Below are 21,616 nucleotides of genomic sequence, written 5' to 3' on the forward strand. Positions count from 1 at the left end.
TACAGACATTCGTCGTCGTTCTTTACGAAAAATCAAGCGGCTTGTCTGAAGTGAACAGTCTGCGGAAGGAGCTTTTCACACGAAAAACAGCCGGAATGGAAGATTGCCCCCAACAGCGGCTGCTCTTGAGCAGCGTACTAAACGCACTTACTTGCAGGCCTAGATATGGGCATCATCGTGTTGTCCAGAACTTTCCCTGCTGGATCTAGGTTTATACGGCTGGGTGAAGCATGACGGAAGCTGGGAACCTTTCTGGACCAATCTTCCCGGGGCAGCGACAATTTGCAAAGAACTGCTCAAATGTGGCTCTAAAACATTGTGCAAAAACAGGTGCCAATGTACAAAAGCTTCCCTTAAATGCACAGATCTATGTTCGTGCAAAAGTTGTGATAATCACTACAATCAGTAGTGCACTTTTTGTAGCTTTAATTGTCAGAAGTCGATTTCGACCTGTACCCTCTCCGTCAGAACCTCATTTTCTTTTTTAGCAATCTTTATGATGAAACAGGTCGAAATCGGCTATTTCATTCCTATAATCCATGTGATTGTTTAACTATTTTGAAACACCTGAAGTAGCTTAGTATCATCATAATAGTATGCTTCTTACGTCCGAAGTTCCTTAAGTCAAGCTGTTTGAGTTGAATAAATGATTTTTTTTTTTCACTGAAAGCTTGTTGAGGAGATCTGAAACGGTAATTAATTACTTGTTAGAGTGTTTTTTTATGAGTTCTTGTTAGAGTATGGCATAGAAATCGTGGTTATAAAACTGGTAAATCCTGAACCAAGAATCTGATTGCAATTATAACCACATTTTTGGAATCGAAAGACTCGAATTAGTCAGAAAAGAGATCTTAAACTCGGTCATCGCTCATTCTCGAAATTCGCGTTTTTTTCTTCGCGCGTAAAAACGCAAAGTAGCGCGGACCCACGGAGACAAATTTAAATTTGCGACATAGTCAATTCTTCACATTTTCCGTCCAATGTTCACCAGTTTCTATGCGATTACGATGAAAAATATTAAGTCAAAAAGCGGAAATTACTCAGGAGTGTATGGAGCGTAGTGATGAAAATGATGATAACTCAGTAACAAGGAGTCGAATGAAAAAAAAGCACATTTTTGGGATCAGGAGACACAAATTAGTCAGAAACGACCCTCTGATTGGAAAAATTTCTTACTCTGAAAGTCAGCTATTTTTTCCGCGCGGGTAAACGCAAAACGGCACGATAATCGCGTCGGAAAATTTGGTTCTGCCCCCAGTCAGATTCTCCATGTTTTTTTGCACATGTCTGCCAAATTTCATGCTTTTACAATGAAATAAACAAACCTGACGCTTTTGAACCTAACTATACTGCTCTGACGCCTCTGACGGATTAGGAACCTTCCCGAACTAGTGGGCTTCGATGTTGTATCATTTTTGGAGAAACTTTCGCTACTGTTCGTTATATATATTTCTGCTGTGGCTGACACGCTTGAGCTGTCAGCTTAAGTATGTGCTTAAACTGAATATCTCACAATCTGAATCTTTTGTCAGATAGTGAACCGATGTCACAAAATCATCGTGAGAGATTTTTGAAAAAAATCTTGGGTGGTTGGTACAATCTGTTTTCGTGTTTTTTATTCGGCTCTCAAAATACTTCAAGGTTGAGGTATTCCAAAACAGGTTTATCCTTTTTCGTTGAATATAAAAATAGCTATAAAATTTGGCTTTTGATAAAAAAAAAAAAAAATGCTGTAGCATTGAACATTAACAAAAACCAAAAACGATAGTCTGTTAATACAAAATAAGAAAAACCGAAACATATAATTTAATTTTTCCATTCTACACTAAAATTTGTATCGTGTAACATAACAACTTGTGACCTACCACAGCTGAAAGGTGGCAAAGAGTGGTCTAGGGCTATTTTGTCTCTTTCTTTGTCAGGGGTTAAGCACTGTGAAGAGAAAGAAAGATCTGTAATTTCAAGTTTTCAAACATTAGGTTATGGAAAACAAAGCATACATAGAGTATTTCAAAGAGATATGCCTTAAACTCTGGTTTCTGAAATATCATAATTGAAGTTTTCCAAATAGTTTCCCAGATAGTCTTAATATTCGTGAACATCCAGTTTTAAGTCCGTGGCAATTTCTTCTTTTTTAGATATATGAAGTGGATCACTGGATCCAACAATGGTGCTTAAAAGAATGCACTCTCAAGCATCAAACTGACATCAGGTTCTTCAAGACATGGCCCTCTCCAATGTCCACGAGGCTCCGTTGCAGACCATAAGTGAACATATTCCTTTGCCGACTACAGTCAAATGCTGGATCATGATACATTGCAGAAGCTAAGCCGAATGTTATAAACTGTTAGGGAAGTTGCTGTTAATCAAGATTAATTTAATAAAATTAGCTATCATAGTTATGGCTAGTGCCGCAACTAATTTACTAGGAACGAATGAATTGCTGAAACAGTTAGTTCTGCAGTGCACTAATTCAAGCTTGTTCTTGTGGCGTGTATTTAGGTTGACTGCAGCAGTGAGGGGTAGTAGCGAACGGTGTTTATCATTCAAAAGCGCGGAGTGTCCAAACTAACACATCAGATGACACCTGCGTTCTTTAAGGGTTGGGATTCTTAGAACTATGAGGGCGGATTTGAAAGTGACATACTTGGTTCAAAGGATGATTTTTATGGCTCTTTTTTGCATTGTTTCAATTTTATCGTTGAGGAAGTCGAAGTTATACACTTGTGTTCCCCAAACTGGGCATGCGTCTTCAAGCAAAGGACGTACCTAACACGTGTACGCAAGCATTAATTGCTTTACAGGAAGCCCAAATCAACGCAATGTGGTTAAGGTACATAGCGCGTAGTTGCCCTTTCTTGCAAGGTTCATAACGTGTGGGCTAAATGAACAGCCGTTATTGAACGTCACACCACGGACAAATGCAGTCGGAGTGGTAACAAAAAGGATTTTAAATACAAAAAGGATTTTACTTTAACTGATCAAAAAACAGCGTCGGTTTAGCGGGGAAAAAAGTTCTAATAACCACAAACTACTTGAGTCCAATACCAATCGAAAAGCCATTAAGTGGCAATGAGGATTTCTGTATACAATCCGACTCTCTCCTTACGATTAAATTGCTCTTCGGTCATGTTTCCATGGTCTAAAACTGTAAGAAAGAGTCTCATATTCTTTCTTCTGCAAGAAACTTCGAAAAATATACCAAAATGACTGATGATTGACGAGAGAACAGATTGTCTAAAAGCTGCTGGTGTTTACTTGTAGATTTTTTTTTTTGCGCTGGAAGTGAAGAGTGAGTCTATGACGGATAGACAGTGTTGATGATGCAAGCTTTTGGAATACGGGGAACGTAGGATAATAAACATTTCTTATTTTAGACTTGGCTGTTTCATCGGATTTCAGTTCAGACATAACCCGTTGCCAGCACCTCCATTTAAAGAGAAGAGCGTTTCGTGTTTGTATCTCAAACCCTGAACTTTCATTTCGTTAGTTACCATTTCATGTTGGCTCTTACTTGGTTTGGAATTTTTCCATCTCCCCTCTTATTTCTCCACTTTCTTCTGGAACTAAAAAGACCGATCACATTAAGAGCTCTTTCTCTGGAATTAAGACCAAAATAGACACTAAATATAATTTTAACAATTGGTGTTTATTACCAACTGTTGTCTTCTCTGTCCTGTCTTAAGAGCACACCTCATGCCTTAAAACAGAGAGCTAAGTAGCAATGAGGTAAAATGGGAAAAGACATAAAAAATAGAAAGAGCAGTGATCAAAAGTCTTATGAGCATTCGCCTTAACATAAAAATGCCTTAAAGAATTGAAAGATTTTGGTGAGAGGATAAGCGTATAAATAGACAAAGATTATGCGCTAAAGATTCTCTTGTAGATTTCGAATATGAAGAAATTTAAAGGGGTGCCGCTCAAAATTTCCTCTTCCTTCCTCAGAAGGGGTGTGCGTGCGTTAAAGGACTGGACAAGATTTTTACTGTATTAGACTATGTCATTAATATTTTTAAAAACTCATGTGTTAACCAGTTTTTGCATCGTGAAGCTTACCTAAATTGAATCGTGATCCTATGATAATTCATTCAAAAATTTGAATACTTAGAACTTGTAACACAATCATTTAAAAAAAAGGAGAAAGGATCCGCTTCTTTCTCTCAGCAAAAAGCAAATCCATGACATTTCATGGACTTTGCCACTTAATATTTCAGGGTCTCTCGCTCGGTATTTTCTATAAAGTGGAAGGGGGAGGAACACTACAAATATATAGCAGAATAGAATGTTTTGCAGATTAGCAAAAAGAATGCCATATATTATGCACATAAATTTGTTGCATATGGCTTAAAAGCTCTAAAATGCAACATCGTTATAATTTTTTAAGCGTTAAAGCCCCTGTACACAGGGGCTAGAGGCCCGTCCCACGAAATTTCAGGAAATTTTCCTATAACTTAACCGTTTTGCTATTTTTTAATTTCCCCTCGAAATCAATTCTCGCACATGGACCTGGATCCATGTCCAATTCTTGCACAAGTAATCTTTGCTGTGATACCATGGATACGTTATCAAACAGTTCGTGGTAACGAACTGTAAGTAAGGAGCGACCCGGCTCAAAAGTAACCGAAACTCAAAAAAGCTAAATTTTGATACGAATAGATACATCAAAAGAATCGTATTTTAATGCTGAGAGTGAGCACTGAGCGTAAAGAGCGAGGCGTTGAGGAGGGGAGAGCCCCTTTCATATACGGAATAATTTCTGTTCGTTTTAAGCTTTAATGTCGCTCCTTACTTTCAGTTAAAAAACTTGTTTTTTTTATTTAATGCTTAAAGGAACGAGTCTCAATGCTTCTGCCTTCATTAAGACACCTTTTCAATCTAATCTCAAGAAATAAAATTCTATAGAAAAGTGTACATGGCGAAAACTACATATTTTTACAATCATTTCATGATGGAATTACATTGTTTACACACTGCGGCACTTCCACTCTCGATAAAATGTCCTTTTTTCAATAGCCTGTCAGAATGTATTTGAATGAAGGTATAAAAACATGATCGAACCTTTTAATCAATTCAGAAGTGTGAAAGATATAATGAAATGCCTCATACAATTAATTTGTTTTTTGGGGGCAAAACTTGTCAGCAACGACAAGGAATCTACGCCGAAAAACATGGTAATCTACGCCGACGTTTATCACTTTTTGTAATATTTGCATGGGCGACATTGACATATCAATACTAATAGTTGCCAGACAATTAATCACCGAAATTGATGATGTAGCGAACAGAAGGGAATCTACGAGGCTTTTAAATTTATTATAGAAATAAAAATCAAATTCATTGTTTTCCAAGAATAAATAACGGATAAGTTGTCAGCCATCACCTCTTTTCTTCTGTCTAATCTTAAACCAGGGTTTTTACTCTGACATGTACGGTTCTGATAGCAGTTAATCTCAAGTATTCTGTTCATTTTTGTCTAATTAGAAAGAATTTGAGCTAGGCCCTAGTTCATCAAAAACAAGAGTTGAATATACGAAAATTTAAAACGTAACCATCAGTATATTTCAGAGTGCGCTCGAAGGCCCTCCCTATGTCGGTTTTCCTAAGAGCAACGTACTTTTCTTTAGCTGGTTGAAACATGAAGGTGGGCATTGATACCAAGCACAATGATACCCCCTTCCCAAGTGAAACGTCTTTACTAATTATTCTCCCATCCCCCTATTGATTGTTCGTATTGTGATTTAATGATATCTACACTTCTTCTTTTTTTTTACCTAGATTGACTCTGGATTTCTGTTCTTTACATACACTTTCATGATTAAAATTCAAAGTAGTGTCATTTGAAAACACCGACTAGGTGTGTTTTTCTAAGCACAGTGTTGTATCATCTCTCACAGTGTTGCCGCTTATACCTACATTTTTCAAATAAGAGAAGGGGGTGAGAGAGGGGTAATTCCTTTCTTAAGGACTACAAATCCGACTATACCCATTGCCATATACGGCAAGATGTTTAACCGTTGGAGCTTTGTCTTGAGATAAAACCATGTAAGTGAGTGTGGGCAAGATATCTTTAGATATCCCGTCTGATCATAGCAAATAATCAATGTTGATCAATCTTGATAACCTATGGAACAATACAACTTATTCGATTCTGCTTTTCCGTGCTTCCGAATTCAGTTTGTTGCAAGAAAATGGAAACAATCTTACCTCTGCGGTTTTTGAAATAAGTGTGGTCCTCTGGCTTGATTGATGTAAGGGTGCTAAATTTTGGAAAGCTGCATATAATTTTTGCTTGGGGCCAAAGGGGATGGTTTTCGCTTCTCTCTGACCCAAAGACTACTGTAACCCGACATGTAACATTACAGTCTATACCAGAGAAGACTTCCTTAGGTCGTTTCGTCCAGCTTTCGTTTCTTCGGGCAATATTTCTCCTTTAGAGTGAAAAACTCTGTTCATCCAGGCAAGTAAACAGGCACCAGGCTCAAAATTATTTTAGACTAAAATCTGAAAGTACTTAGGCTAATATGTGGATTTTTCCTAAGCCCTGTGGCCCTAATGTCTTTTTATACTAAAAAGCAGGAAATTTAGAGATAAAAGAGGTTATCTATTTAACAGGTTCGAAATCGCTGCTATCTAATATTATACGCCGTTGTATAGTGATTTTGGTTGAATTTATTATTTCAATTTCTGGGTTTCGGAAAGGTATCATATGAACCTCCTAAAATTCAATAGTCCTCTCATTGCTAATAAAATTCGAGCTTATCCTTTGCTCCTTTCTTAGTAATGATATTAGAAAGTTGGGCCAAGACAAGAAAATCAGCTTTTTAACTAAGAGATATATAACCTAATCCATAAAAACTGATGACAGCGCTGTATTTCAATTTGTTTCTTGCAAAACTTAGTCCTTGACATAAATTTAAAATTTCGAGGGACCGAAAACTTCATTGCTGTTGTGCACATTGGAAAAAAAATGAACTGTGACTGTCCAAAAACAAACGAAAGCCCTGACTCGGTACAAAAAAGAGCTAAGTCCTGAATCATTGCACAAACAAGTTTGGACGCATGAAATGGGTCTGAGACCTCTCGGTAATCCACACCCCACCTCAACTTTTTTGTAGAAAGATAGGCATAATGAACCGGGTTTGAACGGTAAAATACAATAATCTTTAATCTGTATGATTTTGGAGAACTAAAATGGCCCCTCAAATTCCCCACTCCTTCCCCTGTCAATTTCTTAACAGAAAAGTAGGCATTTTCAACGATGTTTTTACCGGGAACATGCATGGATTTTCAATCTGCGTGGTTGAAGGATCAAAGTGGGGTCCTGCTCCTTCAACAGCATACCCAAACCAAGCCAGATTCATAGAAGAATTTTCTATGAGGAAGATTGGAGGCAAAAAGTAGGCCGATAGAGCCTCCAATGACCCCCAACCTCCCTGCTAAACATGTTACACCTTGTTTAAAGCTGAATCACGCACAAATTTTCATTTTACATTCATGGAGGTACAAGTAGTCCCTTGGGCAATCCAACAAATACTCCACCCTTCCCACCACTAACTGTCTGGCAAAAAGATATGAAACACATTGTTTGAACCAGACTCACACAACGATATTCATGCCCTTCAATATTCCTAATCAATATATTACGTAAGCACAAACGTAAGCGAATAGCACCTTGTTTGAACAAGAATCATGGAGGCTTTGATTCTATGTGAATGAAGGCTCAGAGTGGAAATAGAGCCTTCCAGCACCCCCTCTCGCCTCCTCGCAAAAAGCTAGGCATGTTACTTCTCGTTCAAATAAAAAACATGTATTGAAATCCAAACTGTGTGATTTTAAGGAAAAAGGGAACCTAAGGGCCATCAAACTTTCCTCTCCTTTAAATCTACTTTTAATAAAAACGTAGACAAGTTGCATCTTGTTTGAAGTGAAAGAACCGGGCAAAGAATTTTAGTTTGTGTAATTTTACAACTAAAGCAGGACAGCGGCCCCTCCAACGCCCGTCCAACTATCAGCTTTTTCAATCTTACACAAGCTTTATGGTAAGAGTTAAAGTTAGATTAAATAAGGTTATATATTTCAGAAGTGGGTTAAAAATCTAACCTAACCTGTTACCATCAAACGTTGCATAAAGCTGAAAAGTTGACTGGCAACGCTGACTAAACCCAAGGAGAGAAAAAAAAGGTATTTCGGACATTCATGATAACATATAATATATATATATATATATATATATATATATATATATATATATATATATATATATATATATATATATATATATATATATATATATATATATATATATATATATATATATATATATATATATATGTTCGGTTCTCCTTCAGATAAGGATTATTTTACTGCTAAAAAGGGGTGAGGCATATATATATATATATATATATATATATATATATATATATATATATATATATTATATATATATATATATATATATATATATATATATATATATATATATATATATATATATATATATATATATATATATATATATCTAAAAGCCTCACCCTTTTTTAGCAGTAAAATACACCTTATCTGAAGGAGAACCGAACAAAAATTATTACTCTGTATGACTGAGCCACAAAGTTGACTCTTGACCCCCCAAATCCACCTCTCAATACCATTTTTCCAGAAAATAAAGGCAGTTTTTTTCCACGGACAGGCTTGAAATTTATGAAGTAAGTACCTTGGGCCAATGGTTCGCGAGAATTGTGATTTTCAGAGGCGTACTCTCCTTCTCCAATCTTTACAAGAAAGTGATCTTCAGATCTCTTGAAGCTTATCGCAAATAATTTTGAGAGACTAAATCGACGGATTTTTGGAGGCATCCACCACTACTGAGTACCACCTACCTTCTACACTAGAGTGCCAGAACTTACTTGAAATTTAGTACACTTATACTTAAGTTAAAGGAGACGATAATGAAGAAACTCAGACTAGACCTGTACAGCCCAAGTGCTTGCAGGATTCCAAGTTTTATTGTTCGGGGATTTTTTCTTCAATCTTAAGAAGGGTTCTAGGCGTTTACCCCCCCCCCCCTTCTCCCCGGAAAATAACCCCACGGAACATAGGATTTCCCAGTATCTTAAAATTTAGAGAAAAACCGCAAATTCATTTTTGTTGAAGACTTCATATGAACTTCTGCAATTTTTGGCAGACGCGGGTGCCAAAAAAAAGAAAAAAAAGAAGAATAAAAAAATATAGGCGAAAAATCATCAAATTAAGCCAAAAACAAATGGTATCAAAATCTTTAAGCAGGTTTAGCTTTTCTTTGAAACCAGAGTTGGCTTTGGGAACCAAAATATTCTAATTGTTTAAGTTTTTACGGGCGAAAGCGTTGTCAAATTCTACGAGTTTGTTTTTCTTATGTTCCAAGTGTAAAACTACCACAAGTCACCAAGAATAAATAAATGAAACCCAAAACCAACAAAAATTACAATAGATGACCTAGTCAAACTCAAAACGAGCAAAAATTAAAAGGAGTAGGGTGAAAAACCTCACGCCTTCTCAAGACTAGAATATAATTTGCATTTCACTAAAAAAAAAACAAATAACCGTAAATTGTCAATTTATTATACATATTCGGATATTTATTCCTTAAGTCTTTATAGTTCTTATTTATTAAAGTAAAAAAAAGTGAAAACATTTAAAATCTATTTTGTTTTCAGTAAAGTGCAAATTATGTTCAAGTCTTGAGAAGGTGTGGGGGTTGTCAGCCCTACTCATGTTAATTTTTGCTCGTTTTGAGTTTGACTCGGTTATTTGTTGTAATTGCTGTTCATTTTGGGTTTTAATTTATTTACTGATGGTGATTTGTGTTAGTTCTACGCTTTAATATTTACGAGGGGGGCGGGGGGCAAACGCCGGCCACCCTTAAGAAGAATATTCTCCGTCCTGTCTCTTTTCATTGTATGTGCTTTGGTAAGCAAAAATCCTATAAGCATGTTCATCTTCAGGGGTTTCAGACTTATGCAAATTGGTCTACCTTTTATACTTTTCCAATATATTTTATGGTAGAGAAATTTGTCTTTATGCAGGTGGTTACCCGAAGGTTATAACTAATAATGCAATACAATGACGCAGTTTTGTAAATTATTTTTCAGTTCTTTTTGTGGCATTTAATTGGTGATGGACACGGAATCAAACTTATTTTTACCAAAAAAGCCTCTAAAAGTTTTGAATTAAAAAAAAGACAATGATTAACAGGGCACAAGGCCGTACTTGAATCCCTACCGAAATGTTTGTCTGACTTGTAAAAACGTAACAAAAATGGATATAAACAAATTTTGTATGGGTTTTTTGAGGTTTTTTTGTAAAACCTCCCCCGAATTTTTTTTTAGTAAAACCCCCTCCGAAAAAACAATCCTGGGTATGGCCTTGACAGGGAATATATTTATTAGTTCTTTTGTGAATCCAAACCCGCCCCATCCCACACACATTGAAGAACTATAAGGGCAAAATTTATGGAGAAGCTAGAATATATAACTGTGTCTCCCAATATGAAGAACACGCCCCCAGGAACACAAATTGCTATTTATTGAAAAATTTTAGCAACTCGTTTATTGAAGGCTAATGAACTTTTGGGACTCTCGTCTGTTAATAGGGGTTTATTTTTGTATAATAAAAATTATATTTCAAAGGGTCATCACAAATTTTCGTGTATTTTCGGGTAAATTTTGTAGTATGCCCAAAATGGTAGGAGACAATTTCTGTATGATTTTCAAACAAAATAGAATGCACGTTGATGACCAGATCGCATCTAGTCCAACTGCGAGAACAACTAAAATACTACAAATTTCAACACACGAGAAAGTTTTGCGAGAATACGATTGTAATTTTCAAATTCCAATATGAAAAAAGGTAGACTAGTCAAAATTCTTTGAATTATTCAATACCGAAGGAGCTTGTTTCTTGAATAGCCATCATCAGCTTCTCGTAAAGTACTGTGAAACTTGGATATGAAGGAAGATCCAACCGATTGAAGCACGTGTGAGCCCTGACAAAAAAGAACATACAAAAAAATTACAAAAGAAAGAACTTAATTCACTTGAATTCTTTAGACTTACTTGAAAGAGGAAGAAAAACTATAAAAAAAAATGCAAACACATGGATAAACCAAAATTATCTTATAAAATGTTGAAAACTTTGGAAACCTTAAATCAAAAATATTTCCAGAGCGTAAACAAATAATTAGGCGTTAACAAATGATATTACAAATCAGAAAAATTCCAATCACTATAATTTTTTATTAATGAAAGGCCTAAATATCTTTTGTCGATAGAACCGGCTTATATTTTAGGCCAACAGTAAATAGGTGTAGGAAATTAGCAATACGTAATTGGTCAGTTTGCATATTTCTATATATTTATTTCTTTACCGTATAAAAAATGTCCTGTGTTTAATTATTATATTAATTTATTTGGTTCTTGTGGGTCGAACAAACGTTGAATTTTATATTTACGGTGATATTTGTTAGCTTGAATATATACATCTCTCGGACTCAGATGAGGTTTTAGGGGAGGGACAGAGGGGGGCCCTTGCTCCGGGCGCAGAAATTTTAGGGGCACAACTTTTCAAATAAATAATCTAACAGTTATAATCCTTTTGTAATTTTTGAAATTTCATTTTTATTAAAATAAAGAAGAGGGCGCAGTTGGAAAATGAAAACAATTAATAAATTATTAACTAATTAATTTAATAAAAATAAACTAAAGATAAAAAATTAAATAATAATAATTAAAATAATTAGATTAAAATAATTATTGATGAATAAATCATAAAATAATTTAAATAAAGGATAAAAAAATGAAAAAAATTACTGATTAATTACTAAATTGAAAATCAAATTCATTAATAAAGGAATTTTTTTAATTTGGCCTGATTTTTTTTTTAATTTTGTGAGATACAGGGGGGGGGGGGCTAATGAAGATTTTACCCCGGGCGAAAGAGGTCAGAACCTCTGATTTTATGTCTTGAAGGTTAATCTGAAAATATCAACAACATTAAAACTGAACTCGTTCGGATACTAACAGTCCAGATATATAAAACATAAAATTCAAATTTTGATTGTATCCTTGGTGTCAATAAATCTTAGTATAAAAAAAAAAGAAGAAAAAAAAAAAAAAAAAAAGATGAAGTTGAAAGCAACATCACTGGCGTACTTCTAACCTCATTTTGAAGCTATTTCACTTTACTTTCAGTTGACAAATGTGAACGGCTAATCAACACATTTGTAATTTTGAAGACATCAAATTTGACAACAAAGAAAAAGAAAAGCTGATGGATTTGGCAAAAGTAAATGTTACTGTTTAACATTCTTCAAGAGTCGCCTGGTGGCTTTGGAATCTCGTTTTGACATAATTTGTTCAAGAAACCAGACTCAGAAACCAGAAACCAGAAACCATTAAACAAATTTGGCAAATAAATAGTTTTTTCTGTATCATACAACTTTTAAGTTTATTTTTGAATGCAGGTTTGCCGGAGATACTTCTAAATATTTTAAGTGTGCCGTCGACACAAAAAAGCTGAGAAAACACTACTCTGGAATCATTAGAAAGATTGGGCAAATAACAATTTAGTAGGTTAATTCGAGAAATTCTTAAACTCATTGGATCAACTCAACTGCAAGAAGTCTAACCTTAAACAAACTATTTATGTTTTGATTTCTTAGAAGCATTTAGCCTTTCCATTAATTTTTTTTAATTCAAGAGCGAAAAAACACAACATCCTATTCTCCATGTTTTAGGAAACAAAAAGTGCTCTAAAATCAAATTTCAACACGTCAAGGCAAGTTTCAAAAGCCCATTGGCGCAAATCCGAATCCAGCGTTTTTGTTGGGGGGGGGGGGGGGGGGTATTTTATTAGTTTAGAAGCGGGGGGGGGGGGTACAGAGAACTTTATAACACACATCAAAATTTGTTTGTGTGCAATATTTTCGCTCTTTTACGAGTCGGACAAAAAATTCGAGGGGGGGGGGTCAAACTCGGTAATCCCCTCCTTGGATACGGCCTTGCATTAATGGATAGGGGGTATTTTTTGGGGGGTATTTTGTTGGGGGGGGGGGTATTTTATTAGTTTAGAAGCGGGGGGGGAGGGGTAAAGAGAACTTTATAACACACATCAAAATTTGTTTGTGTGCAATATTTTCGCTCTTTTACGAGTCGGACAAAAATTCGAGGGGGGGGAGTCAAACTCGGTAACCCCCTCCTTGGATACGGCCTTGCATTAACGGATAGGAGAGGAGTGCCAAATATAAAAGACCTTTAAAAAGTATGCGAAAGATATAGACAAAAATTTTCCCCAAAAATTTCCATCTCTTGAACACTAAAATATTATTGAAAAAATACAGAAAAAATTCAACAGAAGGTATTAAGAAGTAAGCACATGATGAATGATAAATACCATCTCGTAATCTCTATCATATAGCGCCAATAAACATACGAAAGAGTGGCAACCATTCATGTATTCATATATTATGTTTCATATTATGTTGCTGCTTTCTTAATGAATATCACCAACATAAGTTGGTTTTGGCATTTTTGTCACGAAAAAAGGTAATACCTTAGAATACTATTTTCAAGTGAATTTCTCTATTCAGGTCAGGAAAGTGCTAATTTAGATTTTATTATGGGAAACTAGGTTTGTTTCGAATTTCCCGAGTGTTGATAAATTTGGAAAATCCACAAACATATAGAGAGAAAACGTTAATGAGGCGAGACCATTCTTGATAGGTGGTACATTTTAGAGATTAAATGTGTCCCCCTCACCCCCCCCCCCCGATACCAACTTCACAAATAAACATCTTAACGATCTGTGTAAAAAATGTGTAAATGACTTTTCTTCCATCCCTGTCTACAAGGTGACCTTGGTTTTTAAATCCTTTGATAAGGTAAACACCAAGTACGTATCCCCTTGCACCGGTCACTTCTTAGACATATTCTAGGATTGACCTACCTTAGCATTTAAGCTACGATTTTAGCTTCGAAAGAAATAGACTGTTATAACCACTGAACTGGTGAGATAAGAAAGAAGCCGCAATCGTAGACATGTCCGAAGGAGATGAAAACACTCAAAACTTCTCCTTAGGCTCTCAAGAAATGAGTGGAGAAAAAGGAAGATAATTCGGTTCCCACTTCCTAAAGATATCCCGATTTGGATAAACTCGTCCAAATAAAAGACTGGTCAACACCAGATATGAAGGGAATCTTGGCGCTATACGTGCTTTAGAGGCTAATCGGAAGCTAATTGCCTCAGCCGGGAGGAACTAAATTATTTTCAACAAACATGTAAAAAGACTTTCAAATCTGATGGAACTTCAACATAATAAGCAAGTAAATCCCAATAAGCAACATATATCGGAAACTAAATTCTTCAACAGGGAGGAACTAAATTATTTTCAACAAACATGTAAAAAGACATTCAAATTTGATGGAACTTCAACATAATAAGCAAGTAAAAAGTAGCCACAAACTCCCTCTTTTTTACAAAAAAAAGGAATATTGAAAAACGTTGCAAAGCAACGTTCAGCGTTGTAAAGATAGATATTTCCTCTCCACCAACTCAAATTACATCAGTTTCATAGTTTTTTTTTCAATATACCACTGAAAAAAGTACCTAATCTACCTTCTTTCGGTAACAATCAAAACAAAATATAATTTGCTACATTGAGCAAAAAAGCCAAGATTAGACTACAGCATTAAACATCTTTCGAAAAGGATATCACATTGATCGTCATTCTTTTTGCTATCAATAAAACAAATCAGACAAAAGAAAGACAAGCATAGAAAGCGTAAGAAGCCATCTTTGATAACCCATCTTTTTAATCAAAAGAGCATCGCGTGTTCTGCAATCAAGCATCAAAGCTCACTTATCAAGGGCATGTTGACACACAGGTTTTTGTATACAAGAAAGAAATACTTTCTAAAAGACAAAAGGCAATTCAGAGGCAGGTGGCACCCATGAATTCTTGAGCTGTCCTCCCAGAAAGACATTACAATTTCTAAGTTCCGATTCGCCAGGTCACGTCTTCACCTAAGATGTGAATTTAGGTGGGATCAGAGACATTCTTACGCAGAGGAAAAATTACTGGAAATTGGAAATGTTGTCAAATGACGGTAAATAATAATCATTTTCTGAATTGAGTTTATTTCCAATTTCCTCTTGACTTAAGCCCATTTTATATAATGCTGTAGATAGCGAAGAAAAAAGAGGTCAATTTCCTTAGACCATTTTATGCAATGCATACTAATGTCAGGAGTAGGAAAAATATCCAATAATACGTTTCGAAACACCGATTCTATCTAGAATAAGAACAGATACTATTAATTCTTGCAAGTTTTTGAAGAATGACAGGATCTTTTACGCCATGCTTATACTATTATTTTTTAATGTATTTTTTGGTCGTTTACGGGTATTAACTTGAAACAGAAGAGTGACGTATGGCAAAATGTATGGGAAACAAGGGTGTATCCAAGATTTTTGTTCGGGAAGGGGAAGGGTTATTTTCGTTCGAAGGGGAATTACAAGAACAGTACTTTTTCATTATTCAGAACACACTCAAGAATTTTAATCTGCAAGATCTGACAAAACTGGTTTAGCTCTCTGTATTTGGAGATAATTAGCTTAGGCTCAGTGTAATAACTACATTGTAGGTATATTTCAATTAAATATTTAATATATAGAATTGTTATTTTGGTTAGGTATTTAATATAATGCATTCTGGGCGGCCTGTTTTCCATAATTTTCAGCTGTAGCTCCCAAAATTGTGTTAATAAATTGTTATATTTTCATCATATTTTGGTATATTTCATTTGGATTAACCTAAATTCACTGCTTGGGTGTGTTCTGAATAATGGACAAGTACCCAAAAATATATTTACAAAACGCATCCAAATTAGTTTAAATGCATTTAGCTACTTTTTACGGGTCAGATAAAAATTTAAGGGAGAGATTTCAACCCGGTCGCACCCCCCCCCTGGATACGGTCTTGATAGTAAGTATATAATTTGGGCTATGTATTTGCACATTAGGGGGGGGGGGGTATTATTACTTATATCATTCCTAAAAGCGCTCTGCTTTGCTTTACTCCCAAGCCCCCTAATGTACAAATAAATAAACCAAAATATATTTCCCATGCATTTTGTCATACGTTATTGTTTCGTATCAACTTAATACCCGTAAATTGAAGCAACTTAATCTACGAGTAAATAGTGGTATACGTATAATGGGACAGATCCAGAATGGCACCATTTTTTTGTAGCATTACACTTGAAATCCGTAAAAAAAAGGAAATAAAAAAGAGGGCTATTTGATAACGCAGATATTTCATAAATACGAGGGCTAATATTGCAATATAAAAATCCGAAGTCAGACTTTATTAGGTGCAAAATTCAGAAGCGTATATCAAACAGTTCGTGGTAACGAACTGTAAGTAAGGAGCGCCCCGGCTCAATAGTAACCGAAATTCTAAAAAAAAGGAATTTTGATACCAACAGATACATCAAAACATCAGATTTTTATGCTGATTTCAAATATATATTATTATTATTATTTTTTTTCTAACCCACACTGTACAGAGGTACAATACGTGGAGTATCACGAGGAAAAACACATAAAATGCAACACAAATCAATATAGAAATCAAAGATTACCATTTACAGAATAACACATAAAATTTAAAAGAAACTAAAACAAAAGAGAAATAACATGAAAGAAGGGGGAAAAGAAGAAGAGAGAAAAGAAAACTCACAACTTGCAGAATCTAATAAGCAGTAATATATTTCATCAAGTTTAGTCTTGTCCATCAAAAGTTACGCGCCTGAGAAAAGTTGCCTTATTTTCAAAAAAAGGGGGAAACAACCCCTAAAAGTCATAGAACTTTAATGAAAATCACACCATCAGATTCAGCGTATCAGAGAACCCTACTATAAAAGTTTCAAGCTCCTATCTGCAAAAATGTGGAATTTTGTATTTTTTGCCAGAAGAAAGATCATGTATGCGTGTTTATTTTTTTTTTTCTTGTTTTTTTCCCAGGGACGATCGTATCGATCCAGTAGTCCTAGAATATAGGGAGAGGGTTAATTCAAACGGCAATCAAAAGTTCTAGTGCCTTTCTTAAGTGACCAAAAAAATTGGAGGGCAACTTGGCCCCCTCCCACGCTCATTATTTTTCCGAAGTCACCCAACCAAAATTTTGAAATAGCCATTTTGTTCAGCATAGTCGAAAATCTGATAAGTATGTCTTTGAGGATGACTTAATCCCCCACACTTCCCGGGAAAAGGGCTGTAAGTTATAAACTTTGCCCATTGTTTACATAAAGTATTGGTTATTGGGAAGTGTACAGACGTTTTCATGAGGGATTTATTTCTGGTGGGGAGGGGGTCAGAGTAATGGGTTAAGGGAGAGAATCTTTCCATGGAGGATGTTTTCTTGGGGGAAGGGACATTTCTATGAAGGGGGCATCGGATTTCCCAGCATTATTTAAAAAACGATCAAAAATTAAATGAAAAAAACAAGTTTTTTTTTCTCAACTGAAAATAAGGAGCAACATTAAAACTTAGAACGAACATAAATTATTACGTATATGAAGGGGTTCGCCCCCTATTCAATACCTCGCTCTTTACACTAAAGTTTTTTTTAGTACTTTAAAAGAGCTATTTATTCTAATTAACCGACCTTTGTGATTCAGGGGTTTGTGATTCGAACAAAATTTGAACTTTAGCGCAAAGAGAGGGGTATTAACAAAAGGGCGAATTCCCTAATCATAGGCAGCGCAATCGCGCTGCCTAAGTAAAGAACGATGTTGGCACAATATATTACTTAACTTTATTTTATTTTTTCCATACCAGGGCACTTCGTATCGAAGGAGTTGTCGTAGAAACTTCGAAAAGGGTTCATTCGATTGGAAATTGGAGTGGCTAGTGCCCTTTCTAATAGTCGAAAATGTTTGGAAAGCAACTAGCCCCCCCCCACGCCCATCATTCCCCCAAACACATCAATCCAAAGTTTCAGTTGGCCATTTTGTTCAGCGTAGTTGGTTTTCAGATAGAAAATTTATTTTTATGGAGGTAACTCCCCCACAACTTTAACGACTAGGATTTTTAGCTATGCCCTGGGGGCATACACGATTAATTTTGGCACAATTTACTATTTATTATTTTTTTTCCTTTAGAGCAGGGCACTTAGTTTCAAAGAGATCGTCGTAGAAACTTCAAAACGGGTTCATTCAATTGGAAATTGGAGTGGCTTGTGACCTTTCCAATAGTCAAAAGTGATTGGAAGGCAACTGACACCCCTTCCACGCCCACCATTTCCCGAAACATATCCAATCAAAATTTTGAGATAGCCATTTTGTTCAGCGTAGTTTATTTCCAGATAGAAATTATGTTTTTGAGGAGGACACTCCCCCATGGCTCTCAAGGCAAGGGTTGTAAGTTATGCCCTGGGGGCATATAAGATTTTTTATAGAAGGCTTTGTCGTAGAAACTTCAAAAAAGGCTCATTCGCTTGAAAATTCAAAGAGCTAGTGCCCTTTTTAATAGTCGAAAGTGATTGGAGGGCAACTAACCCCCCTCTCACGCCCACCTTTTCCCCAAGCACATCCAATCAAAATTTTGAGATAGCCATTTTATTCAACGTAGTTTTAAGTTCTGGAAATAAGGTCTTTGACGATGACAACCCCCCCCCCCCACAGCCCTCAAGGCAAGGGATGTAAGGTATGCCCTGGGGGCACACAAGGTTTTTAAAGAAAGAATTGTTGTAGAAACTTCAAAAAGGGCTCATTCGATTGGAAATTGAAATGGCTAGAGCTCTTTTTAATAGTCGAAGGTAACTGGAAGGCAACTAACACCCCTTCCATGCCCACCATTTCCCCAAATACATCCAATTAAAATTTGGAGATACCCATTTTGTTCAACGCAGTTTAAAGTTCAGGAAATTATACCTTTGAGCAGGACACTCCCCTCACAGTCTTCAGGGCGATGGTTATAAGTTATGCCCTGGGGGCATATAAGGTTTTTATTGAAATACTTATCGTAGAAACTTGAAAAAGGGCTCATTCGATTGGAACTTCAAATGACAAGTGCCTTTTTTAATAGTCGAATGTGATTTGAGGGCAACTATCCCCCCTCCCACCTTTTCCCCAAACACATCCAATCAAAATTTTTAGATAGTCATTTTATTCAACGTAGATGAAAGTTTTGGAAATTAGGTCTTTAAGGATTACAACCCTCCCCCTCACAGCCCTCAGGGCAAGGGTTGTAAGTTATGCCCTGGGGGCATATAAGGTTTTTATTGCAAGCATTGTCGTAGAAACTTCAAAAGGGCTCATTCAATTGGAAATTGAAAGGGCTAGTGAATTTTTTAATAGTTGAAAGTGATTGGAGAGCGACTAACGCCCCTCTCGCGCCCACCATTTTCCCAAACTCCAATCAAAATTTTGAGATATCCATTTTGTTCAACGTCGTTGAAAATTCTGGAAATTAGGTCTTTTAGGATGATAATCCCCTCAGAGCCCTCATTGCAAGGGTTTTAAGTTATGCCTTGGGGGCATATAAGTTTTATATAGAAAGTTGTTGTAGAGATTTTTTTTCCTTTAGAGCAGGGCACTTCGTATCTAAGAAGTTGTCGTAGAAACTTCGAAAAGGGATCATTCAATTGGAACTTGGAGTGGCTTGTGTCCTTTTTAATAGTCCAAAGTGATTGAAAGGCAAACAACACCCCTTCCACGCCCACCATTTCCCCAAACGCATCCAATCAATATTTTGAGATAGCCATTTTGTTCCACGCAGTTCAAAGTTCAGGAAAATATACCTTTGAGCAGGACACTCCCCCACAGTCTTCAGGGCAAGGGTTATAAGTTATGCCTTGGAGGCATATAAGGTTTTTATTGAAATCTTTGTCGTAGAAACTTGAACAAGGCCTCATTCGATTGGAAATTCAAATAACTAGTGTTCTTTTGAATAGTCGAAAGCTAGTTAACGAGGACTGAGCCCCCTCTCACACCTACCATGTCCCAAAAGACACCCCATGACCATTTTTAAACAACAAGGTTAATAAACGTAATTCCCATTTCTGGAAATTCAGTCTTTAAGGATGACAACCCCTTCCCCCCACGGCCCTCAGGGCGAAGGCTGTAAGTTACGCCCTGGGGGCATATAAAGTTTTTACAGAAAGCGTTGTTGTAAAAACTTCAAAAGGGATCATTCAATTGAAAACTGAAAGAGCTAGTGCCTTTTTTTAAAGTTGAAAGTGATTGGAGAGGGACTAGCTCGCCTCTCACGCCCATTATTTTCCCAAACACATCCAATCAAAATGTTGAGATATCTATTTTGTTCAACGTAGTTGAAAGTTCTGGAAATTATGTCTTTTAGGATAATAACCCTCTCGGAGCCCTCAGTGCAATGGTTGTAAGTTATGCCCCGGGGGCATATAAAGTTTATATAGAAAGTTGTTGTAGAAATTTCAAAAAGGGCTCATTTGATTGGAAATTGAAATTGCCCTTTTTAATAGTCAAAAGTGAGTGTAGAGTAATTAACCCCCCTCTCAAGCCCACCATTTCCCCTAAAACATTCAATCAAAGTTTAGAGATAGCCATTTTGTTAAACGTAGTTGAGTTCTGGAGATTATGTATTTAAGGATGACAAACCATCTAGAGCCCCCAGAGCAAAGGTTGTAAGTTATGCCCTGGGGGCATATAAGGTTTTTATAGATAGAGTTGTCGTAAAACTTTAAAGGGGGTTCATTCAATTGGAAATTGAGAGGTCTAGTGTCCTTTTTAATAGTTGGAAGTAGTTGGAGGGTAACTAACCCCCTCTCACGGCCACCATTCCCCCAAACACATCTAATCAAAATGTTTAGATAGCTATTTTTTTCAACGTAGTACAAAGTTCTGGAACTTAGGTCTTTGAGAGTGACATCCCCCGCAGCCCTCAGGGCAAGGGTTGTAAGTTATGGTCTGGGGGCATATAAGGTTGTTATTGAAAGTGTTATCGTAGAAACTTCAAAAGGGCTCAGTTGATTGGAAATTTAAAGGGCTAGTGCCATTTTTAATAGTTGAAAGTGATTGGAGAGCGACTAACGCCCCTCTCACGCCCACGCCTGGAAATTAGGTCTTAGAGGATGAAAACCACCCTAACAACCCTTAGGGTAAGGGTTGTAATTTATGCCCTGGGGTGTTTATAGAAAGCGTTGTCGTATCAAAAAGGGCTCACTCGATTGGAAATCGAAAGGCCTGGTGCTCTTTTTAATAGTCGAAAGTGATTGGAAGGCTTGACATTTTTATAGTAAAGATCGATGTGGGTATAATGTATTATTTTTTGTTGTTGTTGTTTAGACCAGGGCACTTCGTATCGAAGGAGTTGTCGTGAAAACTTCGAAAAGGGCTCATTCGATTAAAAATGGAAAGGGCTAATGCCCATTTTAATCGTCGAAAGTGATTGGGGGGCAACTAGTCCCCCTCCCATGCCCTCCCTCTTATTTGCCCATTATGTTTAAAAACTAAATGTTGCCTTAAGATTAAATCAAAATGCACTGTGTTAATGCTAATTCCCAAACAGGCATCTCAGCAGTATCCCAAGAACGACTGAGGGTATT

General features: G+C 36.2%; 1 protein-coding gene and 1 long non-coding RNA gene across 2 annotated transcripts in view; one reads left to right on the forward strand and one right to left on the reverse strand.

Moving 5' to 3' along the window:
- Positions 1 to 2,398, forward strand: part of LOC148951320 (uncharacterized) — a 72,038-nt gene extending 69,640 nt beyond the window's left edge. Inside the window, exon 2 of the long non-coding RNA XR_016141904.1 lies at positions 2,139 to 2,398. This is a non-coding gene — a long non-coding RNA (uncharacterized LOC148951320). The remainder of the gene's footprint in view (positions 1 to 2,138) is intronic.
- Positions 2,399 to 10,843: 8,445 nt separating this feature from the next.
- LOC148951321 (E3 ubiquitin-protein ligase HECW1-like) overlaps positions 10,844 to 21,616 on the reverse strand; it is a 186,453-nt gene continuing 175,680 nt past the window's right edge. Inside the window, exon 14 of the mRNA XM_089090804.1 lies at positions 10,844 to 11,020. Coding sequence (XP_088946930.1) covers positions 10,909 to 11,020 — 112 coding nt within the window. The 3' untranslated portion in view covers positions 10,844 to 10,908. The remainder of the gene's footprint in view (positions 11,021 to 21,616) is intronic.

The sequence above is a fragment of the Artemia sp. Qi Xiang Cuo genome, chromosome 6 (genome assembly GCF_049724085.1).
Source record: "Artemia sp. Qi Xiang Cuo chromosome 6, ASM4972408v1, whole genome shotgun sequence".
NCBI classification, from domain to species: Eukaryota; Metazoa; Arthropoda; class Branchiopoda; order Anostraca; family Artemiidae; genus Artemia; species Artemia sp. Qi Xiang Cuo.